Here is a 27472-nt window from a genome sequence, read left to right as displayed (position 1 = left end):
ATTATTATTATTATTATTATTATTATTATTATTATTATTATTATTATTATTATTATTATTATTATTATTATTATTGGGACATCTTACTTTAAGAAAAAAAAATCCAGGTACTTACTGAACAATATTGATGATGGCTGCTATTGGCAGTGTAAAACGGTCCCTTCGCATTCCGTCTAGACCAATCTATCTAATCGGAGTGAATGAGTCACCTCAGAGGGCAAGTGCACATCAATTAATGGACTCGATTGTAAACCTGTATAATGTGTCTCAAAAGAACCAAGTCCTGTAGGCATTCAATGATGAATGCTTTATTATTAATGTTATTATTACGACATCTGTCCTTGTCCTTGCCCACGTCCTGTGGCTATGACGCATAAAATGACATCTGACACAAATCGCATATATTTCGGGGTATGTCCGACCACGAGTCCGATACAAATATCTTTTTGTAATGGAGTGAATGCAGTTGGATACTTTGATGGAATATTCGATGGGTAATTAGGCCGGTACCTATCTACCTAAGGGAAGTGATAGTTTGCTAGGAGATACAATTTATTGTCCCGATTAGGTTAATTCCCGATGACATCCACCTGGATAGGTTACTACATACTCAGATTGAATCAAAGCAATTAGATTAATCAGAATTTACCAGAACTGAAGTCTTTGTACCTAGGTAGTATAGTGGACTGACGATTGGTCAATTTGACACTCCGTAGATATGGAGTCTGACTCCACATTCAATTAGTCTGGTCTAGCCATGTGGGTGGCGGTGGGGAGCCCCGTAAAATGACATTCCAAGGGCGTGGACCTCACTTCAGGTAATTTGTAAGCTGATACTGATTATTCATTTCATTCTCAAATCACAGACGAACAGGTGATGAGCTGGATAATAATGTAATGTACATACATACAGGACACACTAAACCTATCGATGAAGTTACCAGGTAGTTACCACGTAGTTATTATTAATTCGATCGGATTGAACCATGGTAACCGCTCTCGTGATGCAATTCCTGGTGGCAGATAAATCTTATATTTTGTCTTATCCAATATATCATTAATAATAGTGATGAACTGTCGTATAGAAGATAGGGTCCAGTCTAGCCCCGCCTTCCGAAACAGTTCGAGCTGCCACAGGGCTCTTGCCTGCAGTCTGCTGTTTCTCGTATTATCTTCTTTTCTGTGGTAGGGCGTAGAAATGGTCCATCTCGATGGTCTCCGCGCGAACCCCTGCTGGAAGGCGGATCGACCAGACTAGTCTATCAATCACATCGCAACGCTCTTAGTCGAATCCATATGAGTCAGGCGGTACCGAAGAACGGTCAGTGTGCTATCCCAGCTCATCAACCCTCTAACCAGACCAGGTCACCGCACTCTTTCTATAAAAGAGCAACCCGCCATGGCAGACACCCAGCAAACAGCAACATATCTAATTCCTCCTCGGGGTACTGGAGTATTGGTGGAATTCCTCTCCATCTCCGCGGCCGTCCGCGTGATTACTTCCCCTGGCTTATCGCCCTGAACTAGTCGGGATACTTTGATAGCAGCTAGTCAATTCCCCGCATCTCTTCTGCCATCATAATCCACATTCTCTGGGCACGTGTGGATCCAAGTGACTGTCAACATGCCAGCATCGCTCATCACCCGGGGCGCCAGCACTCTCGAGTCGCTGTCGAGGCGATCTCGTCTAAAGATTGACATTGATCTGATAGGCCAGAACACTGGTTTTGTTGCGTCGTATACCACTCTTGATAAGATTGAAGGAGTGGTCACCGTCCACGCGGACCAAGATACCAACTTTCATAGTGTGGAAATTACATTCGAAGGTCCGAATCTCCTCCTTGTCGGCGAATTCAAGAAGCTTAAAAATGTTCAGGCACTTCGAGAACGTCTGTAGAACGGCCAGCAACTCCAGGACATCCGGTCAACCGTCCCAGCGCGTTTCACACCTTTCTCAAGCTTCGCCAGCCCATAGACGAGACCTCATATCCGGAACCACGAGTCTTCAAATCGCGTCGTCTGCACAAATTCCCCTTCACATTCGTTGTCCCTGCGCAACTCCTTCCCCAGTCATGCACCCACTCGATCTGCAATCAGCACCTGCGACACGCTCACACGCAGCTGCCTCCCAGCTTCGGCGATCCCATGCTGGCCAGCGACGGGCAAAGCCTGCTGGATGACCTGGCTCCGCAGATGACACAGATCTCGTATATAATTAGGGTCTGCGTGAAGAGGCTCTCTGCAGACGGATCCAAGCCTAAAACGCTGATGGCGGTTGCGAAGAAGGTCCGCATCATCCCCGCCAGTGTCGAGCAGCCTCCACTGGAGATTGCCAGCAACAGTGACGACTACTGCCTTCGCAAGGAGAAAGACGTCCGAAAGGGATTGCTGAGGGGGAAGATGGGGCGACTGGTGATGGCAGCGTCGCAGCCCAAACCACTGCAGCTGCGCCCTCCAGGTTCAGACTCGACTGACGTGAGCACTGCTGTCACGGTTCATCTTCGATTCGATCCCGAGGGTGATGAGTTACCGCCGCGGCTAGGGACGCTGTGGAGCAAGCTGAGGGCCTCGACGTTCTTTGCCACGATTCCCTGGACGGAATTTCCGTCGAAATCGCCTGCTCTGGCGTGGAACACGGCGCGAGGGATATATTCGGAGACGGTCCCGCTCTCCTCGTTGTGCGTCGCCTCTGCGCAGTGGGAGCATCACACAAATCCTGCTGCAGGTCGCTCCCGGCGTGGCTCGTCGCAATCCAGCTCGTCTGCCGAGACGATGACCGGTCCGTCGGCATCATATGCAGGGAAAACCTTCTACACAGCCTCGATCATCGTGCCTGTCTCCCTGCCGAAGGGGAAAGCCTTCGTGCCGACGTTTCACTCGTGTCTGGTGTCGCGGGTCTACACGCTCGAACTGGCTGTGTCGTATCACACGCCGAACACGAGTGTCATTGCGCCCAGTCTGTCCCTGAAGATTCCTATCCAGATCACATCCGCACACCGCGACAACGCAGATGACCTGGTCGACATGGCTGACATTGCGATCTCGCAGATGCAGGTGGAAGAGGAGTTCTTCCGCCCGCGAAGCATCGCTCCGCCGAGTGCGGAGTATCTCGAGAGGGCCGATTTCCTGCTTCGCGTGAGGAATTCTTATGCGGAGTCAACAACGACGACGTCGTCATTTGACGCGGGATCGGTGATGCAGCCGCCTGAATACTCCGTCTTGCCAGCGCCGTCCCTACCTCAGCGGGCTCTGGGTCCTCCTGACGGCGGGGGTGAATCTTCCATCTCGGATTTTCCTGCTGATCAGACGATAAGGACTCGCTGTTGACACCTTATTACAGAGTGATGATTTTGCATGCATTTCTTTTATTTGGCGATGATTCTCATGTGGCAAAAGAGTTGCTTTTTATGTATTTATTCTTTATTGAATTTCTGGTTCCGGTTTTGGTTCTTTCTCCGTCTTGTCATTTTTACTACCTACTAATTTTGGCGGGGTTATGATTATGTTCTATTCACCGGACTTGGTCATATTTAATTAAAAAGAGAGAAGGAAAAAAAAAAGACAGACTGATGCACTGACTGACAGCACGCCGTTAAGGACATATTTTTTTTATTACAATGCTTAAATATACCCAAATTGAAACATATTCAAATACATACGTATAATGTACATGTGTTGGTAATATACTCTTCATGTTTATCTACCAATTGATTTCGATTTGTATATTCTATTTCATTCAATGTAGACTCTAATATACCTTGCCTGTTCCAACTTTTTCTTTTTAATCAGCTCTCAGATCGGTACTCTCCTACCCGTCGTCATTGTCATCGCTCATCACTGACTGGTCAAACTAAAGTAATTTTAATCAAATCAACCCACCGTCGAACCCGTCGATGAAGTCGCCACGCCAGTTTTGCCCTCTTTTTCGTCCTGTTGGTTCTCCCCTCTGACATCGTTCTCGTGATGGGTTTCATTCTGCTGCTGCTGCTGCCGCCACAACAGCACCAACCCGCGGTAGACCTGCAGCATCTGCTCGATCCCGCCGTCTATCAGGGGGTAGATCGTGGCCATGAGCATGGTGCCCCAGAGCCAGATGATGGCGACGATCACCCAGGCGACGAAGAACTGAAAAATCAGGTAGGGTTAGCAATGCAGCAATTTAGAAGTTCTGCTGTACCGTAGTATATATAGCTGGGAAAGGAAGCTGAAGACCCATAGACATAGATATAGGCGTAGGTATGTAGATATGTAGGTATACTCACCCCCTTCCCAAATATATAGTGAGAACCATACATCGGCAACGGCCATATCACCCAGTGGCCTAGGAAGGTCGCGATAGACCAGAAGGCAGCGATGCGGCCCCATCGTTTCAACTCTCGTTCTGGCGTGGTCGGTCCTGCCTCAACCTCGTTGACATCGTCCTGTCTTTTGCCGCTTGCATTAGGGTCGAGGCTGTAGCTTGTTGTCTGGTCGCTGTCCAACTTCTCCAGCGCCAAACGCTCTTTCTTAAAGTCCGCCCAGTCGTAGTTCTGCGGCTTTGTCAACAGCGTGATGATGATCGAGTACGGGATGGGCGAGAATGCAGACGCAACTGTGCCATACACGCACGGCAGAACCTGCCCTGTTGACGAGACGGTGACCTCGCCGTAGAAGCGGTGCGCGGTGCCCAACCACACGGCCAGCCCGGTGGCCATGCCCAGGACGGGTGAGAGGATTGCTGCAGCGGTGTTCTGTCGGCGCCAGAGGATGGTGAAGACCATGGGGAATATGCCGGGGCAGGTAACGACTCCTGTAGACTTGTCAGTGGATCATCTAGAGACAGTACTGGCTAGAGCCAGCATAATTCCTGCTACTGCAAGTCCACAGCTACATACCCAGCATATACAGCGTCCACTGCAAATCCGCCCCAACATAATACAGCATCGTACTGAATCCCGCAGAGAACAGCGCAAAGAACACAACCCCGAAATGGCTCCACCGGATGATCTGCGCGTCCGTCGCCCCCTTGTTGAAGTACTCGCGGTAGATGTCGAAGCTGATGATGGAGCTGACGGCGATGACCTGCGCGGAGAGGGTAGACGTGACAGCCATGAAGGTGATGAGGACGACGGCCGCGGCGCCGCCTTTTCCTGCGATTGTGAGCGCGGCGTAGGGGAGGACGAGCCCGGCGCTGACTTCGGAAGAGGTCATTCTCTAGACGCAGCACACATTAACCGTCAGAAGGATCCATCATGAACATGATTGTGAAAGCTGGGGAGGTCCTACCCGTGGATACGTCGGAAACGAAGGCGTATTTTCCAACCCCAGCGCCACAGAGCTCATTACCGTGCCCAGCGCCCAGGGAATGGCAAAGTATCCGATGCCACCGATGGTGTAGCCGGGGACGACGGCGGCGGGGGAGGCGGAGAAGGCTTTGATGAAGTAGCTGGTGTCCATCTGCAGCAGCCATGGTTAGGTTGCAACTTTGGATAGGTAAACTTTTTTTTTTTTGGATGATTGACATACGATCACCAGGCCAAAGTTGGTGCAGACGTGGATGATTCCGAAGAGGATTGCCTGGATACAGCATTAGATGAATTAGAAATAGCAGTAGCAACAGCAATAGGGATAGCAACGTCATTGCTCTCCTCATACGAAACAACACAATGTCAGGGTATTAGGTAAGATGAGATAGCCTACCTCCTTCGAAGTCATCGTCAAATACGTCCCCTGGTAGTTCCCCTCGACAGGATGCCTCAACCCCGCCGCCTTGACGAGGTCATACAGATGACTCACAGACCCAATCTTGCTGAAGGTGAAGGCCTTGATGGAGAAGTAGCATGTGATGAGGAGGATGACGACGGTGTGGAAGTAGTCTGTTAGAAACCTACGAGTAGTAGTCAGCAGCTGCAGGGTCTTATGTGCAGGATTGTCAGGAAGGGCTTTATATATGTAAAGGTTGGTTCCTACTTACGTCGCTTTGATTCCTCCCACAAATGTGTAGATGGATACTCCTACCGGAAGGAGGAATGTTGCTGCGATGATGTGCATTCCTGTCCTGTTTCATGTCGTCAGTAGACAGTAAAGAGTGCATGAACTGGGGGAAAAAAAAACGAAAAGGGTGAAAAAAGGGGGGGAAAAAAAGAGAGAGAAAGAGAGGGAGAGGGGGAGAGAGAGAGCAAAAAAGAGGGCTCGCATGAGGTATGTATCGGTGTATGCAGGTACATACATCCCAGATATCGCAGCCGAAGCACCCAAAAGCATATTCGCGCAAGCAAAGATGTTGTTGATCAGACAGAGGACCATGAAGACGACATGCGCGATGCGGCCTGTACTCAACCAGTCAGTAACAAATCAACATCAGCTTCTCTTCTCAATTGCAGATATATAAAAATATAAAACACATCACCACGCAAGCCATGTAGCTATGCAGGTAAGTGTCTACTTACCATACCGCACCCTAACAACCTCCAACGACGTATGCGCCTCAGGAATCTTCCTCTTACAGGAGATCCCCAACAGCGCGAAAAACACGATCATCGGGCTGCATCCGGCAGCGAACCAGAAGGGTCCAGCCATGCCGTAGGTGTACCCTACGAGGGAGGAGCCGAGCATGGCGGTGGACCAGAGCCAGGACTGTAGACATATAAATATATGTCAGTGACTTTGGTATGATGGGGGTGTAGAGGATTGGATGGATTGACTACGTACCGATACGACAGCTGATGCCGTCAGACCGGTTCGCACTGTGCGGTTGGCTGTCATAAACCTGGAGAAAATAAAGTCAGTAAAACATCAGTAAATCAGTAACTGCAGTAAATCAGGGAACAATGGTAGAATATTATCATTGTTAACGTTGTAATCGGCAATAGCAACATGTGGACAAGGGAAGAGTACTCTGTATGCTTGGAGAAACTTACATCTCAGTCTTCCTATTATCCTCGCCAACGGTCTTGCTCAGGATCTTGGTGACGAGCATCATCACTGTAGAGAAAAAAAAATATATTAGAATCAGATCAGCACCTTTTTCTTTTCTTTTTCCTTTGTTTTCCCTTCTATTTGCTTTTTCTTCTTTTGTCTTGCATAACGACTGCCAACATACCCGTCGCAATAATCATCCCAACCACAACCACAATGACATATCCCACCGCTTGGGACAGCGGAGGCTGTATAGCGGTGGCGGTGGCATCTCTGCTGTATAGCTGCAGCTGGTGCTGGGGCATTGTGTTGTGTAGGTGCTGGCCAGCAGGAGAATCGAGATTCTGGTTCAATTAAGCATCCAGCAGGCAAGAAAAAAAAGACACAGAAAAAACAGACAACAGATAGCAAGAGCTGCAGTGCAGCCCTCGGGAATCGTCGTCAGTCAGTCAGTCAATCAGTCTCGCAGGGCCTACCTAGGTACAGTACAGTCCACACAGTAGTTAACCGGGAATGGCTGCCAATTTATTATCGTCCCTAGGTATGGAGTACTGTGCTAATTACTACTCTAGCTAGACCAGACTAAGATCAATTATACTTACTTACTAGCTAGCTATCTAACTGCGTGCATATAAGTACCTTATCAGGCATGTCCCCAGTCTTGGGTACCGTACCTAGGTAACTAACCTATCGTATGGATCCCTTGAGGTCAGGTACTTGCTCACGGACGAAAATGGTAATAATAATGAGTAATTAACCGGCATTGCTGCATAGTGACCAATGATATGCAGGTAATTACTCCGTATACAGAGTATAGAGTAGTCCAGCCAACTATCCCAGTTTTCATGTAGTCAGTTACCTAGATAGTATGTATGTATGTACCTGCATCCTACAGTGTAGATCTACGATGGACGATCCTTCTGAAAGACAAAAAAAAGGAAGTCGTCACAATGATACGATCGTGCCTACCGATGAGGTGCTTAAAACCTTCAAAAAAATAAATAATTAACAAGCTCGCATTTTATAAAATTAAGCATTTAAGCAGTCAATATGTACTGTAGGGAGTACGGAATACTTACATACTACCATGCAGGCCATGCACCTAATCAATCACGCGAGAATTAAGCTATGTTGCAAAGGCCCCGGCGTGGATCTAAATTAAATCATATCGGTTACCTAGATAGTTTTCCTTGCCTGCCCTGTCTGTGTTGAGTTAGGTAATAATACGGAGTAATTAGTTAATTAAATTAACTTACTTGTTTTGGGGATTTCAGGTTCTTAAACATTTTTTTTTTAAAAAAAAAAAGGTCATGTCATCTGCGTCGGGTTGTTATCAGTTATTCATTCGCAACAAGGCAAAGCCCTAAATATATCCCATTCTTGGCGCTAGATACGGAGTACAACATGTAGGTATATACGGCAATTACATTGTACATACAAACCCCCTTCCGATATCAGGCTCTTTCTTGGATATTAAACCACAAATTTGTCTTTTTTTTTTTTTACTAACTACGTGAAGATCATCCTGTTTCCTTTTCTTAGATCTAGGCGCTATGTCTCGGTATATACACCGGCATCTGGGCTCCTGTTCTTTTTCGTCATCACGCCATCGCGGTCCACTTTGAGGTTATCGCAGGAACCCTGCAACCCCCCTGTCCTAACAAAACCGGTTACATATGTACAGTACAGAGTACCCTGTACAGGATACTTCTGCAGACCTAGGTAATTATCTCTGGCGGGGTAGGTAGGTAAATAGATAGCTCCTGCGTTGCGGGGTTGTAGGGTTTGATTTTAGGTTTAGAGTTCAGTACATAATCTAAGCAGGAGGTGTTTATATCGGTCATATCCCACTGAGAGTGCTGTATTGTTGTTGTATTTTGTGGATTTCAAAGTTCAGTTGCAGCACGACAAATCAACCCAAGACAGATACAGACAGATAGCAGTCAGCTCAATTGAATAACTGCACCATGTCCAGCACAAATGGCGAGCAAGCCCCCTCGAGACCTCGCAAGAGTCTCATTCTGAATGCATTCGTTGAAATGTGTAAGTCTGCTGACCACCAGTCAGTCAATGCGTTTGCATACGCATATCACGCATCGCGCATATTTCTGTGTCTGTTCCAACTGAAGGGTTTCTTTCACAGGCAGCGGCCATCAATCTCCAGGACTGTGGCGACATCCAGACGACGAATCGTGGCGGTTCAACGACATTAACCACTGGATCGAGCTGGCGAAGACGCTTGAGGCGGCGAAGTTTCACGGTATCTTCATAGCTGATGTTCTTGGTCAGTCCATACATTACATACATAATCAAATCGTTACTTCCCCATGACGTGTCTTCATTTACTGACCTGTCGCAGGCGGCTACGACGTCTACAAAGGCCCCCGCAACCTCGAACCGGCCATCATCTCTGGCGCTCAATGGCCAGTCAACGAGCCATTGGCCGCTGTTCCGGCCATGGCGGCGGCGACAGAGAGCATCGGGTTTGGGGTGACGGTCGCGACGACGTATGAGCAGCCGTATCACCTTGCGAGGAGGTTGTCGACGGTCGATCATCTGTCTAAGGGGCGGTAAGTCTGCACTTATGACGTGAGTTATGGCTTCAACGTTGTTGACGGAACTGACGATTCACAGGCTGGGATGGAATGTCAGTTAAGAAACCTCTTGACAGTAAAAATGATACTGATCTTGCCAGATTGTAACCGGGTACCTCGACTCAGCAGCTCGAAACCTGGGGCACACTGAACAACCACAGGTAAACCACCACTCCTACAGGTTTCAAACAAAAATAGGAAGATTCAACTGAATGACACCATTGGCATACTGCCTCCAGCACGACGACCGCTACGCCATCGCCGAAGAATATGTCAAAGTCACCTACAAGCTCTGGGAATCCTCCTGGCGCGACGACGCCGTCGTGCTCGACCGCGAACGCGGCATCTACACCGACCCTGCCCGCGTGCGCCAGATAGACCACGTCGGGAAATACTACACCGTGCCGGGCCCGCACATCTGCCAGCCTAGTCCGCAGCGGACGCCGCTGATCCTGCAAGCAGGGACGTCTCGCGCGGGGAAGACGTTCGCCGCGCAGCATGCGGAGGCCATCTTCGTGGCTGGCCACAGCCCCGCCGTCGTCGCGAAGAATATCGCTGAGATCCGCGAGATGGCGAAGACGCAGTTTGGTCGCGATCCGCAGAATATCAAGTTCCTGGCACTGTTCTGTCCTGTCCTGGGCCGGACGGAGGAAGAGGCGCTGCAGAAGTTTGCGGAGTTCCGGAAGTACGGGTCTATTGACGGGGCGCTGGCGCTGTTTGGGGGGTGGACGGGCATCGACCTGAGCAAGTATGGCGATGATGAGGAGTTGAGGCACGTGGAGAGTAATGCTATCAGATCTGCAGTCGAAGGCTGGTCCAAAGCCTCCCCCGGCGTCGCCAAATGGACCAAGACGACCGTCGCGCAGCACATCACCGTCGGCGGGCTGGGAGCGACGTCCGTCGGAACTCCGGAGCAAGTAGCAGATGAGCTGGAGCGATGGGTCGCAGAAGCCGATGTGGACGGATTCAACTTTGTACGTCACCACCTACCCTCCATCCAACCACTATATATATACAGTACATAGGTATGATTACTGACAACTGACTGCAGGCATACGCAATCAAACCCGGCTCCTTCACCGACATAATCGAGCTGCTCATCCCGGAACTCCGCAAGCGGGGGCTCTTCTGGGACGACTACGCCGTGAAGGGCGGGACGTACCGCGAGAACTTTTACGGGAAAAAGGGGCAGACTGGGCCGCCGGAGGATCATCCTGCGGCCAAGTATCGTTGGAAGGCGGGGGTGGATGCGAAGGATCATAAGATTCCTGATAATTAGGTCGAGAGGTCAGAAGGAGATGGATATGAATGCAGATGCTGTTTTCGGATGTAGTTAACTTGTGGCTGCTTCAGTTGATGGAGGGTCTTGTATCAGCAGTCTGAGACTCGCTAGACGAGAGGACTATAGTTGATGAAAGGTCTACTTCTAGACCAGGAGACTATAGTTTATGAGAAAGAAACGCTTCTATGGATGTCTATTATCCATGATCCGTTGCTGTTCAAGGCTATCCGGTACTGTGTAGTAAATTTGCCCACTGTAAAATTGTAGATTCACACTCTAACATGCAGAACATAAAATACAGTGACACATTTCTACATCCTCATAACTAATCAAATATCAGACCAAGTTGCATACCCCTTTTTTGTGACATAAACGCCGAAAATGCAAACACACAACACAACAAACAGATACAAAGATTTCCCAATGTCCTCCCATCTTTCCATCTTTCTTCTTTCTTTCCCGTTTTTATGAGATGTTTTCTTCACGTCAACATATCATCCAACTTCTCCCCAAGAATACTCTCAATTTCCTTCACCCACTTCCTCACTTCCCTTTCGACCGTCTCATCCTCATCCTCCATCAACTCGCTGATATACGGCAGCATCTCGGGCAGCAGGGCCAGCCACTCCTCGCCCAGGCGCTCGGTGAGCGACTGCTCCGCTTTCAGCGCCGCCAGACGCGTGTGCGGGCTCTCGCCGGCGATGACTCGCTCGCCGCTGGACGTGGTCGATGACGGACGCAGGTATTTCATGATCGCTGTGTTGAGCTCCTTGTGGTTGTCGGGCGAGTCCGCTGCGACGGCTAGCTCGGTGATGGTGGGAACAGCCTCGGAGATGATGATTGCTGCGGTCGAGGCGTTGGTGGCGCGGGAGAGTTGCGAGATCAGAGGAGTGGAAATCGCAGCGAGATGAGAGGGGGATTGCCAGAATTCTGAACCAGTTAGCCTAGGATATTGAACGCATAACAGTTAGGAGACTTACCATCTTGATCGTGTTCGAACGCATAGCGGAGCGTCCGAATCGCGGCCAGCCACAGGCTCTTCGAGTCCTTATCAGTCGGTTTGGCAGATTTCAACACCTCCACCACGTTGTCGATAATATAGCTTGCGTAGCTGGTGACAATAGACTGGACGCCTGTTAGAAGGAATCTTTAATCCAGGCATACCAAGTGCTACTCACCTTGAGCGTTCCAAAGAAACTCTGCAAGAACTTGTAGAACGACGTAAGCCGCATCGTCCGGCCCAGGGCGTCTTTCTTCGGCAAGCCGTTCGTCGCCCACTCGACAAACTCGATGAAAATCGGCCGGAAGGACGTGTCGTTGAGCTTGTAGATCATCTTGATCGCGACCTCGCTGATGATGTTTTCAATGTCCTCCAGCTCGGATTCTTCGTACTGAAACTCGTCTGAGCAAACTTGTTCGCGGCGCAGGTCGAATGCCTTGTGGAAGAACTTGGACAGGATGCCGACATTCTTGACAGTTGACGACTTCGGGTGCTTCTCAATGGCAATGCGGATGACGTCGAGCACCTCTCTCACGGCAGTCGGTCCCTGTTGTACAGCAAAGGCCCAGTTGCGTTCCACAGCACTGAAGGATTCTTTGACATCGGCCTTCCTGGCGAGCAGTTTCAGCATCTCCTGACGAGCATCATCAGCGTCCCCAGAAAGACTAGCTTTCGCCGACATGAAAGACAGCTGCAAAATCCGATCAAGGTGTTTGTCGGACAGCATGAACGGAACCTGCACGAAGAGCGCCGACAGCAACGAAAACACGGCATTGTGCAGTTTCTCGTTCTCCTCTCCTTCCTTCAGGCTGGTCTCAAGCAGACCCAACGACCGGCGCAGTGCCTCCGGAAGAGCAGGGATGATTGCTTGTCCAAGAACTTCCGCCATTGACGCCAGACACAACACGCCCATGACACGAATCCGGTCGTCGGATTGACCAAGGCAGGCCTCTCCAGCAACAACCTGGGCAGCATGCACCACCCTGCCCGTATCCTTCTTGCCATACTTCTCCGAAATACGGTCCACACAAGCAACAGCAGCATGCTTGAGCAGGATGTCGGGCGAAGTCTGAATGATGTCGACCAGGACAGACACAAATTCCAGGACTCTGTTTTGCGATGCAGTGTCCCGCTCGGGATTCTGACGCACGCGGCTTTCCAACAAGCGGAGAACCTTTCGGCGAAGTTCGTCGTTTGGCCGCTTAAGGAGCTCTTCCACCGTATCGAGGAAGTCCACGAGCGAAAGCGTACCAAGCACAGCGCCAAGAACATCACCGCAAACCCAACTAAGGGCCTTATTATCCTGCACTGCATCCGCCAAGGTCAAAATCTGCTCGAGAATCTGAGAGAACAGGACGCGGATGTTGGCCGCTGCATCCTTATCGTCAGACGTGTAGACGACGCCCATCTTCGATCCGAGCGACGAATGTTTCAAGAGGTATGCCAACGATCGCAACAGCACCTCGGCCACCTTGTGTGGATCGCTCGCGCCGTCATTGCCGACACCGAGGAGAACTTGGGAAATACCGGGCTTCGGCTGGAGAGAATCGCTGACCAAATCCAGATACTTCTTGTACGTCTGTCAAGTGTCAGCAACGTGCGAAGCAGGACAAAGCAGATCTATCAACTTACCAAAAGCTGCAGCTCGGCGCCGATGTTGACAACAAGACCAGTCATCAAGGAACAGACATCTTTGTCCAGAGCGTAACGGTTCGCAAGCATCGCCAGAACAGCGAACAAGAAGTCTTGGGTACCAAGCTTGGTGACCAAGGCTTCAAACAGTCGCTGCCGACGATGAGACGGAATGTGTTCAAAGGCCGCCGTGAAGCTGAGAAGCAATTCTGAAGTCCCAGAGACGACGTCCCGCTTCTGGTTCCGCAACGACTGCACAAGCGCCGGGACGACCTGGTCAATCGTCTGGTCGATGACAAGAACAGAGTACTCGTCGTCTTTCCTCAGGACGCTAGATCCCATGAACGTGAAGATCGGCATCACGCTGTGAAGAACCAGCTCTGGTGCAATGACAGCAAGACCAGATACCAACAGCAGGGCCGTATTCTGCACTTGAGGACTTTCCGTTGTGCGGACGCAGTCGACAACGAGATCCGTCCGGATGACCGAAGTATCGAATTGAGGTTTTGAAGAGGCCTGTCATGATTAGCACATTCCTCGTATACAGACTGCAAGAGCTTACCCTTGACTTGTTTACAATCGCCAACAAACTGCCAAGAGTCAGGCTGAGGAGATAACCTAATCCAGACTGGATCTGAGACTTGAAATTGTGGAGAGCCGCGAGAGTCTTGAACAAGCCATCGGCCAGCTCCGGATGATTCTCTGGCGCAGAACTGTCCACGAGCTCGAGAATGAAAGTGACCTTCTCCATGACTTTGCTCAGTTCTGACTGCATCGCCACTGCATTGTTCTGGTTTGTGCGTCGCCGCTTCGGAGATGGTGCGTGGCTCTCCAAGCTTTCGATTGAAGCGGGGATTTTCTCTATCAAATCCAGCAGGGCCGTTCCAGGAAGTTCCACACTCCGAAGGGTGTTCTTGGCGTTGGTCTGTACTGCTTCATTGCCATCCGAACCTTCAACCGAGAGTTGAAGCAGCTTGTCCGACGCAGAAAATTGCCGGTCCTCTCCGATCTTCGCCCAGATGGCCTGGATGCGAGCAAAGACAGCGGAAAGGAAAGGCAGTCTGGCTTTGTTGACATCGGATACCAAGATATCAACGGCTTCTTTGTCCTTATGACTGACAATTGCAACGACTTCCTGTTCCAACTCTGCAGCAGATATGTGTTCCCTCTCGCAGATACCGACAACCTCCTCCTGCGTGAGAGTCCTCCACTTCTCAAGCAGCGGCAGGAGTTCTCTTGTCCGCGTATGCGAACCGATTCTATCAACGCGGTTGATGATTTTGAGCAGTCGGAGCTTCACTCCATACAGCGGCGTATGAACAACGTGAGAACAGAGGAAGCCAAATATGCTCAGCCTCAGTGATTTCTTCAACTCAGTCTTGTCGGAGTCTGCATTCTCTGAACTCGACGATCCCTTCAACGCGCTCTCGATTGCCGCTCCAATGTGACCCGCATCAAGAACATATTCTTCCAGACCTGGAAGCAAGACACGGTCGACGAACTTGTGTGCGTCGCGGGTAGATAGCCATTGAACGGACTGGGATTGCGTCTTCTGCGTGTAGAGGGAATCATGTGCCCAAGGACTGCCTGTGTCACTGTCTTTCTTCTTCGCCTTTCGGTACAGCTCCGCGATCGCGGCTACTAGGTTGGCTGCCTCCCGTCGGATTTTTGCGGACGGGTCGCTCAAAGCAGCAATGACGTACGGCAACAAACCCTGAAGGTCAACCGCCGTGGTTTTGTCGGAAGGCAGAGAAGAAGCCATGATAGTAAGTGCCGCAGCACGAGCACTCACTGGATGCGGGCCCGAGAAAACGCGAATAAAGAAGGACAGAAATTGCGGCTTGTCCGTTGTGTGAGCCTTTCCAAGGACCGGGAGATTAGAGAATGTATCAAGTCTCTCTTCAGAGCCGGCAGCAAGCGTGAGAGCTTGAACAAGCTTGTCAAACACAGGAGACTTCTGGTCGTCCAGGAACGAGGAAGGATAGCGAGACTCCTTGGCCAACGATTTGGCAAGTTCGGGAAACGCGTCAGCCTCTTCCTCCTCGTCTGCATCTTTCATCTCAACATCTTCACTCGGTGGAAGCGCAGGCTGCTTCTCGATGACCGTCTGCAAGCTGTGTTCGAGGCTTGCGACATCAATGGCTGACTCAGAAGTAGCAGCTTGGAGAAGAGGGCGGAGAGTGTCAGATGAATTCAGGCCCTGGACGAGCTCGGAGAAACGGGTCTGAATATCCAACGACATTTCGCCTTTCTTGTGAGCATCGCTGCTGGCTTGAAGGATCATCGTGATGGCTTTGCGATTCCCAGACTCGTCCAATAAGCCCTTCTCGAAGATACGAGATATGAAATCCAAGCGCGACTGGGCGTCTTGCTTTTCGAGATCGGAGAGACAGCCAGAGACCAGGCCGAGAACGAGCTGCGACACCTGGTGCTGTGCCTTAACTTCCGCCAACAAGCCCACAGGATTCTCCAATCTCAAGACCGACCGGAGCACCTTCTTCGGCAGTTTCACATCCTCTTTGTGTTGGGCCAAAACTGCCAGACAGACTATTCCGGAGCTCATCGTCTCTTGGGTCCACGATCCCACCACGGCCTCCATCAGCGTGTCGAGGACGTTGTCTTGAAGAGCCGCTTTTGTCGCGAAAACCACGGCGAGCATGTAGCACCCAATAACCAACTCGGGAACCTTCTTCAGCGCAAATCCATCATTGAGAACCGGAAGGAAGCGCAAGAGAATATCTTCGTGCTTTTGCATTTCAACCCCCCGACGCCCCGAGCGTGCGCTGTCCAGCATTCCCGAGACGGCTTCGGTCATGATGCCTGCCCAAAAGGCCAGAAGACCATGATAATGAGCATGTTGTTTGGATACCTCCAACACATATCGATTCAGAGCGGAGCAGAACGCCTGGTTGGTCGCTGCACTGTGGACAAGCGGATGGCGGGGCGGGTTGATCAGACTTCTCTTGTATGGATAAAGAACTTTGAAGGTCGGCGTCAAGTCCTCCGGTAGGATCGCCAGCAGATTCAAAAAGACGGGCGTCGAGTGATATGGGAGAAACGTGAGCAAGAGGAAGGCTGTATTGTATTCGTGGACCCTGTAGAATTCGATCAGCAAGAAGCAAGCACCCAGGTCGATTGCTAGGCATCGTACCGAAAGCGCCTCACAAGCCATTCCACCGCCTTGATCGCAGGGCTCAGCAGCAGTTTACTTCCGACCAGGGCGAGGAACGATTCCAAAACCGCATCAAGTTCCTTGTTCTGAGCAGCCGTCATTTGTGTCCGTTCTTCGGCCTTGCTCTGTTCACTGAAAATGGTGCGGCCAAATTCGGTGAACCGCGCGTCCAGAAGACACAGCTCCTGGAATCCTTCGTAGCATATTTCGTAAATCGTATCGAAATCCTGCGAAATAGCAATCTTCTTCTCGAAGATCAGCGATTGGGAGTGGGCGACCCGTTGCGCCTTGAGATCGAGCGGGTTCGTCGACTTTGCCGCAATCTGCGACAGCTGCGCAGCGAGGGACGAGGCCATCTTGACTTGTTGCAATTTACCAACCCATCTCCAGACGGACACTTCGGCAGGTGTGAGGCGAAATGAAGCTCTCGTCGCGACGGGAGATGATTTTCTCGATTAGATTGAAAGTTCTCAAGATTGCTCGGAAGCCAAAAAATTGTTGGCCCGGAAAGGCAATTTTTCCCGAGGCCGCGGAGCTCGAGTGGAGCAACAAAGCAACTCGACGCGACCGACATCGCGGAACTCCGTCACAGCAGACCAGCTCGACACGCCATGTCGCTGCACAAGGAGCATGGATTCCGGTGGCCCCAAGGTCAGATTTCCTCCATAGAGCCGTCATCATGTGTCGCATGCCCTCCTAATGCCAGATGCAGGGAGAAAAGCCGATCCCGAAGTTTGCCAGCTTTAAACCGAAACCCGCACCGGCGCCTGCTCCTGCTCCAGATCATGAACGCGACCGTGAAAGCAAATCGAGACATCGCAGTCATTATCGCCGATCGCGTTCGAGAGAGCGCAGTCATCGTCACAGATCACGTTCCAGAGAGCGCAGCAGAGACCGCAGTAGAGACCGCCATGCACACCATGTTTCTCGGGCTCTGGACGACTTCAACGAGGATGTGCCGTCGCGACCCAAGGTCGCCTTGAAGGCTGAGGCGGAGAATTCCGATCTATATGTCGTTGATCGCAAGGGAGACAGGTACAATGTGACGTACGGAACAATACACCGGTACAATGTTCCGCTGTACCACCGCGTCGGCCGAGGTCGTGTGCTGGGATTGCCAGCGAGCTTCAAGATTGATCGCGATTACAAGGATGAAGCTGCATTGCTGATCCGAACCGACACCTGGCAGGGTGATGGAGCAAGACATAAGAGCAAGAGCATACTCGCGAGAGGAGACACGAAAGAGAAGCGACTTTTTCGTGTGCGCCGTGAGACTGTGTCAGATGCAAGTGATGCTCGGAAGGACTTCTTGCCGTTGAGTTCGCAGGGCAGCCGAAAACGAAGAAAGCTTCTGGGCGACTTTTCTGCCATGGACATGTCGGATTCAGAGGCAGAAAAATATGCATATCGATCAATACACGGCAAGGCCAAGCCTGAACAGGATATAGGCAGTGATTTGGAGATCGAATCAGCGTCGGATCTGAGCGAGGAGGATGGCGTTGTCATCAACTGGGAGCACGATGTGAGGCAACGGAATTCAGAGCTCTCTCGACGCGTAGAAGACCATCCGCAAGATATCGATGCTTGGCTGCAGTTGATTAAACATCAAGATACCCTCATCGCTGGCTCCGGGGATGAAGCTCGCCAGCTGACTGCCGCGGAGAAGAGAAGTCTAGCAGATATCAAACTGTCTCTTTACGAGAAGGCGATCAAAAAGGTTGGCGCGCATGCCGCCAAGGACCGTCTTCTGTTGGGCTTTTTAGAGGAGGGCGCCAAACTGTGGGATTTCAAGAAACTATCGGAGCAATGGCATGCTGTCTTGAAACACAATCCCGGGTTTATGAGTCTCTGGATGAAATACCTAGATTTCCGGCAGACGGAGTTTCTCGATTTCACCTACGAACGCTGCAAGGCCATTTTCGTGGACTGCATGAAGCTCAACGCCTCGAGTCCGGATAGCACAGAGAAAGAGATCATCCATGCATACTTGTTTCTCCGTATGACCTTGTTCATGCGAGAAGCTGGTTTCTCGGATCTGGCAACTGGTCTTTGGCAAGCTGTCCTCGAGTTTAATTTCTTCCGGCCTGAGGAATTCAAGAGTGATTCCGGGGAGAGGGCGCTGTCGGCATTCATGGACTTCTGGGACTCAGAAGTAGCGCGGATTGGGGAGGAAGGAGCAAAAGGTTGGAAGAGCGGCGACAATGCGGCTCTAGAGCCTGTAATTTCTTCCTCTCAATCGCGAATCGTGCCAGGGTCAGTATTTGCCTCGTGGCTGGAATCTGAGACAGTCCGAAAACGCAACGCTCGTCTTCCAGCCCGAACTCTCGACGAGGTGGAAGACGACGACCCTTATCGGGTGGTTCTGTTTGATGACATTAAGGATTTCCTGTCCTACTTCACGAATTGGAGATCGCCAGATGTTCTCATCGAGAGCTTCCTATGCTACTGCCGTCTGCCTCCATTGGCATCGCCAACACTCTCAGAAACAACAAGATCCTGGTGTGGTGATCCTTTCCTACGAAATGAACTGATCGAATCACCTGATTCTGCACTCGTTGAATTGCTGAGCACCCGGCAGTCGGAACCTCATCACTCGCCCAAACTACTCGATAGCCCACCTCTACAGAACGTCATACACTCTTTGGATACCTCATTCTCAGAGCAAGAGCGTTGGTTCTCTTCGCTAGCGACATGGAAAACCCTTGTTTTCTCCGACTGCAGCTCTATCGATACTGACTGGGTGCGTCGCGCGCTTCGACTCTTAGTGGATGCGTCTCCCACAGACGATGCTTTCGCTGAATATGTTCTCGCCGTCGAATTTGTCTGCAACGCCAAGGAGGCAAAGAAATATGCAAAATCATTGCTCAAGAGACGATCGTCCAGTCTTCGACTGTACAATGTGTACGCTCTCATGGAATGTCGATCTGGCAATTCCGCTGCGGCTGCTCATGTATGGGCGACGACTCTCTCGATGAGCGCAAGCCTCTCGGACATACAAAAGTTGGAATATGGTCCGCTCTGGCGGACGTGGGTCTGGGAGTCATTGGATGGACGAAAATCAGCGGAGGCTGTTCAACTACTGTTGGCTACGCCCAACTATGCTGTCGACCTGAAATCATTAGCTGATTCTGCGGCTTCGAGAATCATTAGTCCGGCGGAGCTCCTCAAGACTCAAAGGGTAGGTTACCATCCCCATTAAGCCTGGTTGAGTGGTAACTGATGTAAAGGCTGTTTAGTTCCTCTCGGAAGGCCAGGAGCATGCGTTAGCTGTGCAAAATTACCGAGCGTTTGTGGCTTGGACAGATTGCCTCGCCCTGCTTCAGTACCTGACTCGTTCATCTGACCTGGGTGCTGCTGTAGAAGTGTATAGAAATGCATCGCAGCGTCTCACCCACGTCCCGCAGATATCGAAATCGTCCGTGATCTACATAAATGAGCTCTTACATCAGTCTCGGGCGCGGTTGCTCTATCACCACGTCGTCGCAAGCCACGCGTACAAGCCAGCGCAGATCCGTACTCTGTTGCAAGAGAGCATCTCGCTCTTCCCCCACAACACGATGTTCCTGTCCCTCTTCGCCTGGAACGAGGCCAGGTTCCGCATCGACGAGCGCGTCAGAGACGTCTTGCGGGATATCACGCAAGACATCCACAACCACCACCACGACGGATCTCCGACGGCTCAGTCTTCTGTACCGATCACTTCTCACATATTCTCCATCTTCCACGAGCTCCATCGTCCCGTGTACTCCGGGTCGACGCTCCACTCTGCGCGCGCCGCCTTTGAACGAGCCATCGGAGACCCAGCCTTCTCAACCGGCGGACGATCGATCCTCGCGACAGACAGCAGCAAGAACAAGAACACAGGCCACTCCAGCCTCTCCCTCTGGAAACTGTACATCCTTTTCGAGCTGTCCCACAACGACATCCGCCGTGCCAAGGAGGTCTTTTACCGGGGGATGCGCGCCTGTCCGTGGTCGAAGGACCTCCTCATGCTCGCATTCCGGCACCTGCGCGACGATATCCAACCAGTCAGAGCCAGAGGCGGAGAGGCTGACGGGATGGGCTTCGACGAGCTCCGCCGCGTATACCACGTTCTGGTAGACAAGGAGCTGCGCATCCACGAGGAGATTGACGAGGCGACCTTTGAGAATGCGGAGGCTATCGTTGTCAGGGAGCGGGAGCGGGAGCGTATGAGCAATAATAAATCCATGAGCTCTGGCCCAGACCACCACCAGCAGCAGCAGCAAGCGAGGAGGGATCTACCTATCAACCTACCCGAAGACGCAGATAGTGATAGTAATAGAGAAGATTAGAAGACATGAAAATAAAAACAAAGGCAATATTCTGAATGAATGAATGAGAAAAAATTCCTACCGTGCTTTGATTTAAATAAAGTAGTCATAGTCAATCATAAGTTTCCTCGTGAACAAAGTGAAATAATATAAATGAATACCCTGGTATACTTAGTACTCTTCCTTCCATAACAGATCCAAACCTGTATTTCAGGTCTTGCTCGCTGAGCTCGCTCGACTGGGAAAATTAGGTACTTGGTAAGGCAGTGTATGTATGTATACATACATACGGCAAGGACTTTTTTACCTATATAGAAGTTATATACATAATGATTTTTTTTAAAATTTATTTATTATCTACTTTCCAGGCGGGCTCCCTGCCTACATACCTACGTACCTGTATATTCCTTGCTCTAGATATATAAGTTCTTGCTACTGTGATTAATCGCCTTAGATTATATAATATCTGTCTCTCTCACTGATGCATATCCTTTGCCAAGAGCATCATCCCTCATGGTCTATTATATATATATTTTCTTACTAGTAAAATAGTCCATTTTGCCAAATTTATATTGGATATTTCTTGCTAATAGTTAATTGTGGCAAAGCAGATTCCAACAATTTGGTGTGGTATGCTTATGCTTACGCCTATGAGTATATATGTATAATGTTGCTTCCTCTAAAACTCGGTCGGCCTCCCTCCAATCCTTGAGTACGCATTGGTGTGACCAAACCAGATCTGCCTGCCCTTCTTGTCCCAGATTTCTCGTGACTCGGAGCGAGTATTGGTGGGGACCGGGGACAGACGCATACTCGACAGAAGTCAGACAAAAGTCACAGTTATGGCGTTCTTCCTCGGCAGGTGGAGTGCGGTAATAACAATAGCGCGAAACACCGTTGTCGCGACAGCACAGGATTTCTAGTCCGTTCAGGCTTGTTGTTGGGAACTGCCACCAGTTCTCGTTATCATTATTATTATTTGACTGTAAGGGAGTAATGTCGTATTGAGTCTGGATGAGGAGATAACCACTTTTGAGAACAGGGACGATCTTGACCCAGACCACCCATCGATGGGGGTCTACTGTTGAACACTGATGCCAGAAATGATGGTGTTCCCCTGGATTAAAATCCCGAAATGTGTACGGTCCTGTATCTGTATCTCTGGTATGGCTATGGCTGCTGTCGTTGTTATTGTTTGAACTCTTCTTCAACTGCTCGACAAATCGGAGTTTGTCGCGGAATGTGAATCGAATGCAAGGACAGAGATCCACTATGCCCGCGAAGAACATGCACTTCCTCAACTTGGGCGACTTTCTCCGCTCAAAGAATGAAAATTCTCGACGAGGGTGCAGCTTCAGACATTTCGAACAGTAGAGCCAATAGAGATCTTCTTCCAGGAGGCAGAGAAGGTCGCATCGGGGAGTTGACTTGCGACGGCGTGGGTCTAGGTTCTCGTCATAGGAAGCGCCATGGGAAGCGCAGTTCTGCATTGCTCAGGACTGAACCGAACAGATCGAGGAAGGTTTTGCAGGTCAGAGCGAGGCAGGCCTGAGAGGCTAGAGGAAGCTGCGATTGGATCTGGAAGAGAAGTTCATTGGGTAATCCGAAGATCAGTGGTGGTGGTTTTGGTCTTGGGTAAGCCCGAGAGGAGCTGCTTTTCTCTTTTTTGTAACTCACCAGCCGGCTTACCTTTCTCTGTGGTCGCGGATTTATCATCTTTGGCATCGTCTTCTGGCTGACTGACAGATGTTGTTGACCGGCCGATGATCTTGCGAAGGGGGTTCCAGCGCCAAAGTCGAAACGCCAAAGATATACTGCCGAGGATATCTTTGAATGCTCTCTTCGAGTCTGACAGTCAGAGCGATCAATATAAAATAAATTCTTCTCTACCTACTCCTGACGACAGGATCTTGTCATTGATTAAACCATCTGTACCTATCGAGTCAATAATATCAACCTTGGAAGTGATTCAGTCGGATCTACGGATGTGCAGTACTTTGGAACTTGATGCCTGGAGAGAACCGTGAGGGATATCCATGGATCGAGAAACAGCTGGTAATAAGAATGGTGATGCAGCATGATATTAAGGCATTGAATCAGTCTATAACCCGATCGTACAGCTTCAGTTAGGGATGGTTTGTTCGTGCATCTGCGTCTGCGTCCGAGTCCGAGGCAACGTCTCTGTCCTCATACTGTGGAAGAATAAAAGTTAACAACCAAGGTCATGAATAGGAGCAATGTGGTCCTCAATCCAAAGCGATGGCTGACCTCAACACCCGACCCAAGACGATTAAAAAGTTCAACTTCCATTCGCTCGGCCGCATCAGGGCCTTCCATGATCTCGCCGATGGCATCCAGGCCCAGGTCATATTCCCAGTTCTCTTCCCCGAGTGCGGCACCCTTCATGTTCTTGAGAATTGACATTCGAAAATGCCAGCGTAGTGTGTCATCACTGACGCGGTCGTTGTTGTTTGTGGGGTTGGTCGCTGTCGTGGACAGGGTTCTTCCCCCGTTGTTGTGATAGTCCGTTCCGAAGAAGATCACCTTGTAGCCGTCCTGATTCCATTCCGACAGTCGACATCGTGAGATTGTACTGGACGGAATAGTGAAGCATGCAACTTACATCTGGATTGATCGACACGCCGAAGCGAGCAAATAGGTGGTGCAATGATGAACTGAGCAGCAACCCATTCTGCGCGGAGTACATTCTGGTCACACCGATCCGTTGAGGATTGCTGTCCGTGATCCAGTTCATGTACCCGTCCTGAACCCATTGACTCTCTCTGGACACGGGGAAGATGTGACAAGCGTCGAGTCCCACGAATGGGTCATCTCGCATGGCCATCTGATCTCCGGAAATGGTGCAGGCGCCGTCTCTAGCTCTCGACGTGTCCCGGAAATGCCTTTGCTGGAGAATAAGTCAGCTACAGTCTCGTCGAACGATCTACGTTGGAGTTCACCATCTGAGAAAGTCTTGCCGTCGAGGGCCATGCTGTGATAGCCCTCCGGGGAGGATTCTCTTCCGTCACATTGACATTGACCGGCCGACCATTACTATCCAGAACGACATACGGCCCCTGCTTGAGCTTGCATTTTCGGTCTCTGGGTAGAATATCACCCGTGGAGCCGTCTCGATTTAGACGAAACAGCGACCACTGGGTATCTGGAGGTGTAAATACTAAGAATTCGCGACACATGTCGTAGAAATTGGCATTGGTGATGTATTTACGAGTCGTGCGTAGAGTCATTCCTTTCTCTTTATGGTTAGCATCGCAGCCAACTTTTCCGACTGTACAACGCACCTCCCAGGATCCGTCCATTGTCGTCATATATGTGGACATTTCGGTTCAAGCGGGGGCTTGGTTTGTCTAGTGTTCGTGCCATGGCTGAGACGGTCGTTGTGATGGAATAGGAGAGAGTCGAAGTCTCGAGAGTGCATGGAAGGAAAGAAAAAAAAAAGGCAACCGAAATGCGGTGATACCACTTATATGGTAAATGACTTGTGCAGATTCGATGGTTAGAATGAAGGGAAGTGGCACAGTGAATAGCGAGCACTACCTAGGTAGTTGACGGATTCAAAATGTGATGGTCAATTTGGAAGACAGCCGAATACATCGACAAGGAAGATAGCTATCTATCTTATCGGCAGCCACTGAACCACGAACCAACCCTAGGAGAAAAGAAGCTCGACACGGGGTGTGAGGGAGTTGATAGGTATTGACCGAGGGTAACGAAGCTAATCCCGGCACGTGCCGTCAGGTTTGAACTCACATTCTGATATCTATTCGTCAAAATCTACAATACTCTATTATAAACAAATATCATTTTTTTGGTGACAATTACCTAGGTAAATATTGACAAAATTATGTAAATATGCCACACCAAATTCACCAAATCTGGGGATTACACATGGGCAAGGCATCATATATGTTAGAAAGGGAATAAATACTAGTAAGGGACATGGCAAGAATTATGGCAAGAGATATCCTATGTATTATGGAGGTAGGGAACCCACCTGAAAAGTAGATAATAAAACTACCTAGGTAGATATCTGGTAGAATACAATACACACTCGATGATGAAACCATTGCGCCGATATTGGCGGCTCAAATTGGCAGAATGGGAAATCTAGAAATCTAGATAGGGTTGGGCCAGTCCATGGAAAAGTCTCGGGTCTACCTACCTAAGGCAGCAAGGTAGCAAGGAGGGCTGGACTTGACAACAATCACATTGCTGTCTCACAGAGAGTGAGTGACATTCCTCCAGCTTTCCCCAGATTCTCGAAAACAATGAATGCAGCAAGACGAGACCTGATTTATTTTTTTTTTGCTAAATAAAAAAAAATAAGAGCCTTTCCTGCCCTCGCAGATAAGATAACGACCAAATAGACCTTGAGCTTGTATGGAAATGGATGGGATGGGATGAGATATACTGTACTGTAGAATAGATAACTGTCATTCCTTTCCTTTTTTTGAGATGATAGATAGATACACGGATGCAGTGGTGAACAAAATATGCAGGAAAAAAAAAAGGAGTCCTCACAACTATCCTGTGTCCAACAGAAAGGAGAGAGCCAGCAGAAGCAGTTCACTAGAAATGCTCCTTCCAGAACTTGAACTTGACCTCCCGCGTGGACACCTCCTTGGCGGCCTTCTTGATCTGCCTGGCAGCGGCGTTGGGTCCACAGAAGTACACTCCCACCTCCGTGGTGACGCTACTCTCCAGGCCCGACAGATACGTCTGGTCGATCAGGCCGTCCCGCATGGCCATAAAGAGCCGCTTGAAGTCCGGACGGCCAAAGTTCGTGCGGCTCTTCAGCTCCGTCAACGGGTCTACGTCCGACCCCACAGAGTTGAGGTAGATGTTCGTCGCCGTGTCCTGGTCAAGACGCTGCGTAAGATAGGTGTGGATGCGCAGGAATTCAGGCCCGCCCTGGCTCATTGCCGCAGACGCGGACTGCTGCTCGAGCGAAGACAGCAACGCCTGGAACCACTCGAACGAGGTCGTGTCCTTGCAGATCCAGATGAACTCGACTCGGCGCAACCGTGTGGGAGGATTTGGCCCTGATCGCAAATGCCAGATGTTCTTCAAGATCGAGGCCCACGGCGTCACGCCAATACCGGTTCCGATTAGGACGGCGATTTCGTTTTCGAAGACATCCTCGGCCGGCGCTCCGTAAGGCCCGTCGATACGCAGCTTCGGCATTTTCTGACCGTTCTGCACCGCAATCTCATACATCCCCATCGGGTCGAGGCCTTCCAGATCCTTCGCCTGTGCAGGACCACAACCCAGGGCGTTTCCGAGCGCGCGCGTAAAGTCACCCACTTGACGAACGTGCACGCTGATATACGGATCGAATGGACAGGAAGTGATGGTGAAAGGATGCCACTGGGTGTTGGATACTTCGGGAACCTGAAGGAAGAGCCACTGGCCGGCTTTGTACTTCATGCTCGGTTTCCGGAATTGAATCTCTATTGCATCTGTCACAGCCAGTTAGCATCAAGACAAGAGTGGCAGGTAATGGACAAGGCAGACCATAGGGATGTCGGATAACTTTGGTGATTTCCGTCTCCCGTCGCGCCCGGATTTCGCGATACAGCCGCTCAAAGAGATAAATTCCGCCACCCCAGAGCTCCCATCGCCAACCCTCGTAACCCAGGCAGTGGTGCCAAAAGTTCGCCCCGGCGAAGGGCGAAAAGGGTTGGGCCGTGTCTCGGACGAAACATCCGGTTGCATGCGTGTAGAGACCCAACATGAACGGGATAAAGAGATGGTGGGTGTACCAGAAGGTCTCAAAGGACTGCTGTCGGATTCGAGCGTGGGCGGTGGTGTACATGAGCAGCATACACAGCAGCATGATATGACCCGTGATTCCGCCGGCCTGAGTGTAGTGGATCTGGATGGCCGTCACCGGGCGCAGCTGGTCTTTCTCGACATTGAAGAAGCTGACTCGGTTAGTCCAGTCCTGTAATGCTTCTCTTCCAGACACATCGGAACTCACTTCACGTAGTGGGCAGAGGTGTGGATGATGGTAAAAATCAGCATAGCATAGGCCACCTGCCGATGAAACCATATCGACTCGTCCAGAGGCAACCACCTGATCTTCGGTCTAACATATCTCAACAGGTTCCTGCACATGGGCAGGAGGATCAGGGCGCCATCGAAGCTCAACGCGAGACCCGCGCCTCGTGAAATCCACACCGAGAATTTCAGCGTGTTCAGAGCGGCTAATTTCTTGTCTGTCGCTTGCAAGTACCTAAAGAAGACTTATTAAATTCTCTTCGAATCTTCAGAAGTTGAACACCTTACCATCCGACGCAAAACAGAGTAATATGGGTGCCCCAGAAGAAAAAGTAGAAGACCAGCTTGGACGGTGCAAAATAAGAGCTCCAGTCCATATTGAAAATGCCGAAGGGTATCGTATTAACCACACAGGACTCCGTATCAAATCGACCAGCGATCAACGAATGTAATGTACAAAAGTGACAACAAATAATTACAACAAGATAGAAAACGAACGACGCGCCCTGCGTTCAGGCAAGCTAAAGCAGAGGCAGAAGAGACGAAGGTAATGGAGCGCGAGAGTCTTGGGCTGTCCAGCAA

General features: G+C 50.3%; 8 protein-coding genes across 8 annotated transcripts; 3 read left to right on the top strand and 5 right to left on the bottom strand.

Annotated features, from left to right (window-relative positions):
• Positions 1-1624: 1624 nt before the first annotated feature.
• Positions 1625-3327, top strand: VTN77DRAFT_531 (uncharacterized protein; the record flags this gene model as incomplete). Its single annotated transcript, XM_069421465.1, has 2 exons — positions 1625-1826; positions 1877-3327. The coding sequence occupies 2 exons, from the start codon at positions 1625-1627 to the stop codon at positions 3325-3327; spliced, it is 1653 nt and encodes a 550-aa protein (XP_069273501.1).
• Positions 3328-3781: 454 nt separating this feature from the next.
• Positions 3782-7202, bottom strand: VTN77DRAFT_530 (uncharacterized protein; the record flags this gene model as incomplete). Its single annotated transcript, XM_069421454.1, has 13 exons — positions 3782-3808; positions 3880-4125; positions 4263-4789; positions 4875-5193; positions 5266-5436; positions 5506-5556; positions 5680-5866; positions 5954-6037; positions 6209-6308; positions 6429-6615; positions 6691-6748; positions 6900-6963; positions 7082-7202. 13 exons carry the CDS (start codon positions 7200-7202, stop codon positions 3782-3784), a joined length of 2142 nt encoding a protein of 713 aa, XP_069273500.1.
• A 1662-nt stretch (positions 7203-8864) lies between these two features.
• Positions 8865-10770, top strand: VTN77DRAFT_529 (uncharacterized protein; the record flags this gene model as incomplete). The annotated part of the gene is made up of 7 exons (XM_069421442.1): positions 8865-8940; positions 9041-9181; positions 9257-9467; positions 9532-9544; positions 9593-9652; positions 9731-10465; positions 10543-10770. The coding sequence occupies 7 exons, from the start codon at positions 8865-8867 to the stop codon at positions 10768-10770; spliced, it is 1464 nt and encodes a 487-aa protein (XP_069273499.1).
• A 484-nt stretch (positions 10771-11254) lies between these two features.
• On the bottom strand, positions 11255-16933 carry VTN77DRAFT_528 (uncharacterized protein; the record flags this gene model as incomplete). The annotated part of the gene is made up of 6 exons (XM_069421431.1): positions 11255-11703; positions 11754-11898; positions 11952-13352; positions 13406-13921; positions 13968-16500; positions 16557-16933. The coding sequence occupies 6 exons, from the start codon at positions 16931-16933 to the stop codon at positions 11255-11257; spliced, it is 5421 nt and encodes a 1806-aa protein (XP_069273498.1).
• Positions 16934-17207: 274 nt separating this feature from the next.
• On the top strand, positions 17208-20890 carry VTN77DRAFT_527 (uncharacterized protein; the record flags this gene model as incomplete). Its single annotated transcript, XM_069421420.1, has 3 exons — positions 17208-17228; positions 17290-19755; positions 19814-20890. 3 exons carry the CDS (start codon positions 17208-17210, stop codon positions 20888-20890), a joined length of 3564 nt encoding a protein of 1187 aa, XP_069273497.1.
• Positions 20891-21462: 572 nt separating this feature from the next.
• Positions 21463-22158, bottom strand: VTN77DRAFT_526 (uncharacterized protein; the record flags this gene model as incomplete). The annotated part of the gene is made up of 1 exon (XM_069421409.1): positions 21463-22158. The coding sequence occupies one exon, from the start codon at positions 22156-22158 to the stop codon at positions 21463-21465; it is 696 nt and encodes a 231-aa protein (XP_069273496.1).
• Positions 22159-22995: 837 nt separating this feature from the next.
• Positions 22996-24253, bottom strand: VTN77DRAFT_525 (uncharacterized protein; the record flags this gene model as incomplete). Its single annotated transcript, XM_069421398.1, has 5 exons — positions 22996-23061; positions 23138-23425; positions 23493-23777; positions 23830-24119; positions 24172-24253. 5 exons carry the CDS (start codon positions 24251-24253, stop codon positions 22996-22998), a joined length of 1011 nt encoding a protein of 336 aa, XP_069273495.1.
• Positions 24254-25459: 1206 nt separating this feature from the next.
• VTN77DRAFT_524 (uncharacterized protein) lies at positions 25460-27267 on the bottom strand (the record flags this gene model as incomplete). The annotated part of the gene is made up of 4 exons (XM_069421387.1): positions 25460-26349; positions 26405-26814; positions 26871-27125; positions 27179-27267. 4 exons carry the CDS (start codon positions 27265-27267, stop codon positions 25460-25462), a joined length of 1644 nt encoding a protein of 547 aa, XP_069273494.1.
• Positions 27268-27472: the final 205 nt, after the last annotated feature.

This window comes from Rasamsonia byssochlamydoides (genome assembly GCF_041956645.1).
Source record: "Rasamsonia byssochlamydoides strain NRRL 3658 unplaced genomic scaffold VTN77scaffold_100, whole genome shotgun sequence".
Lineage (NCBI taxonomy): Eukaryota > Fungi > Ascomycota > Eurotiomycetes > Eurotiales > Trichocomaceae > Rasamsonia > Rasamsonia byssochlamydoides.
This window is presented reverse-complemented; position numbering and strand designations above follow the sequence as displayed.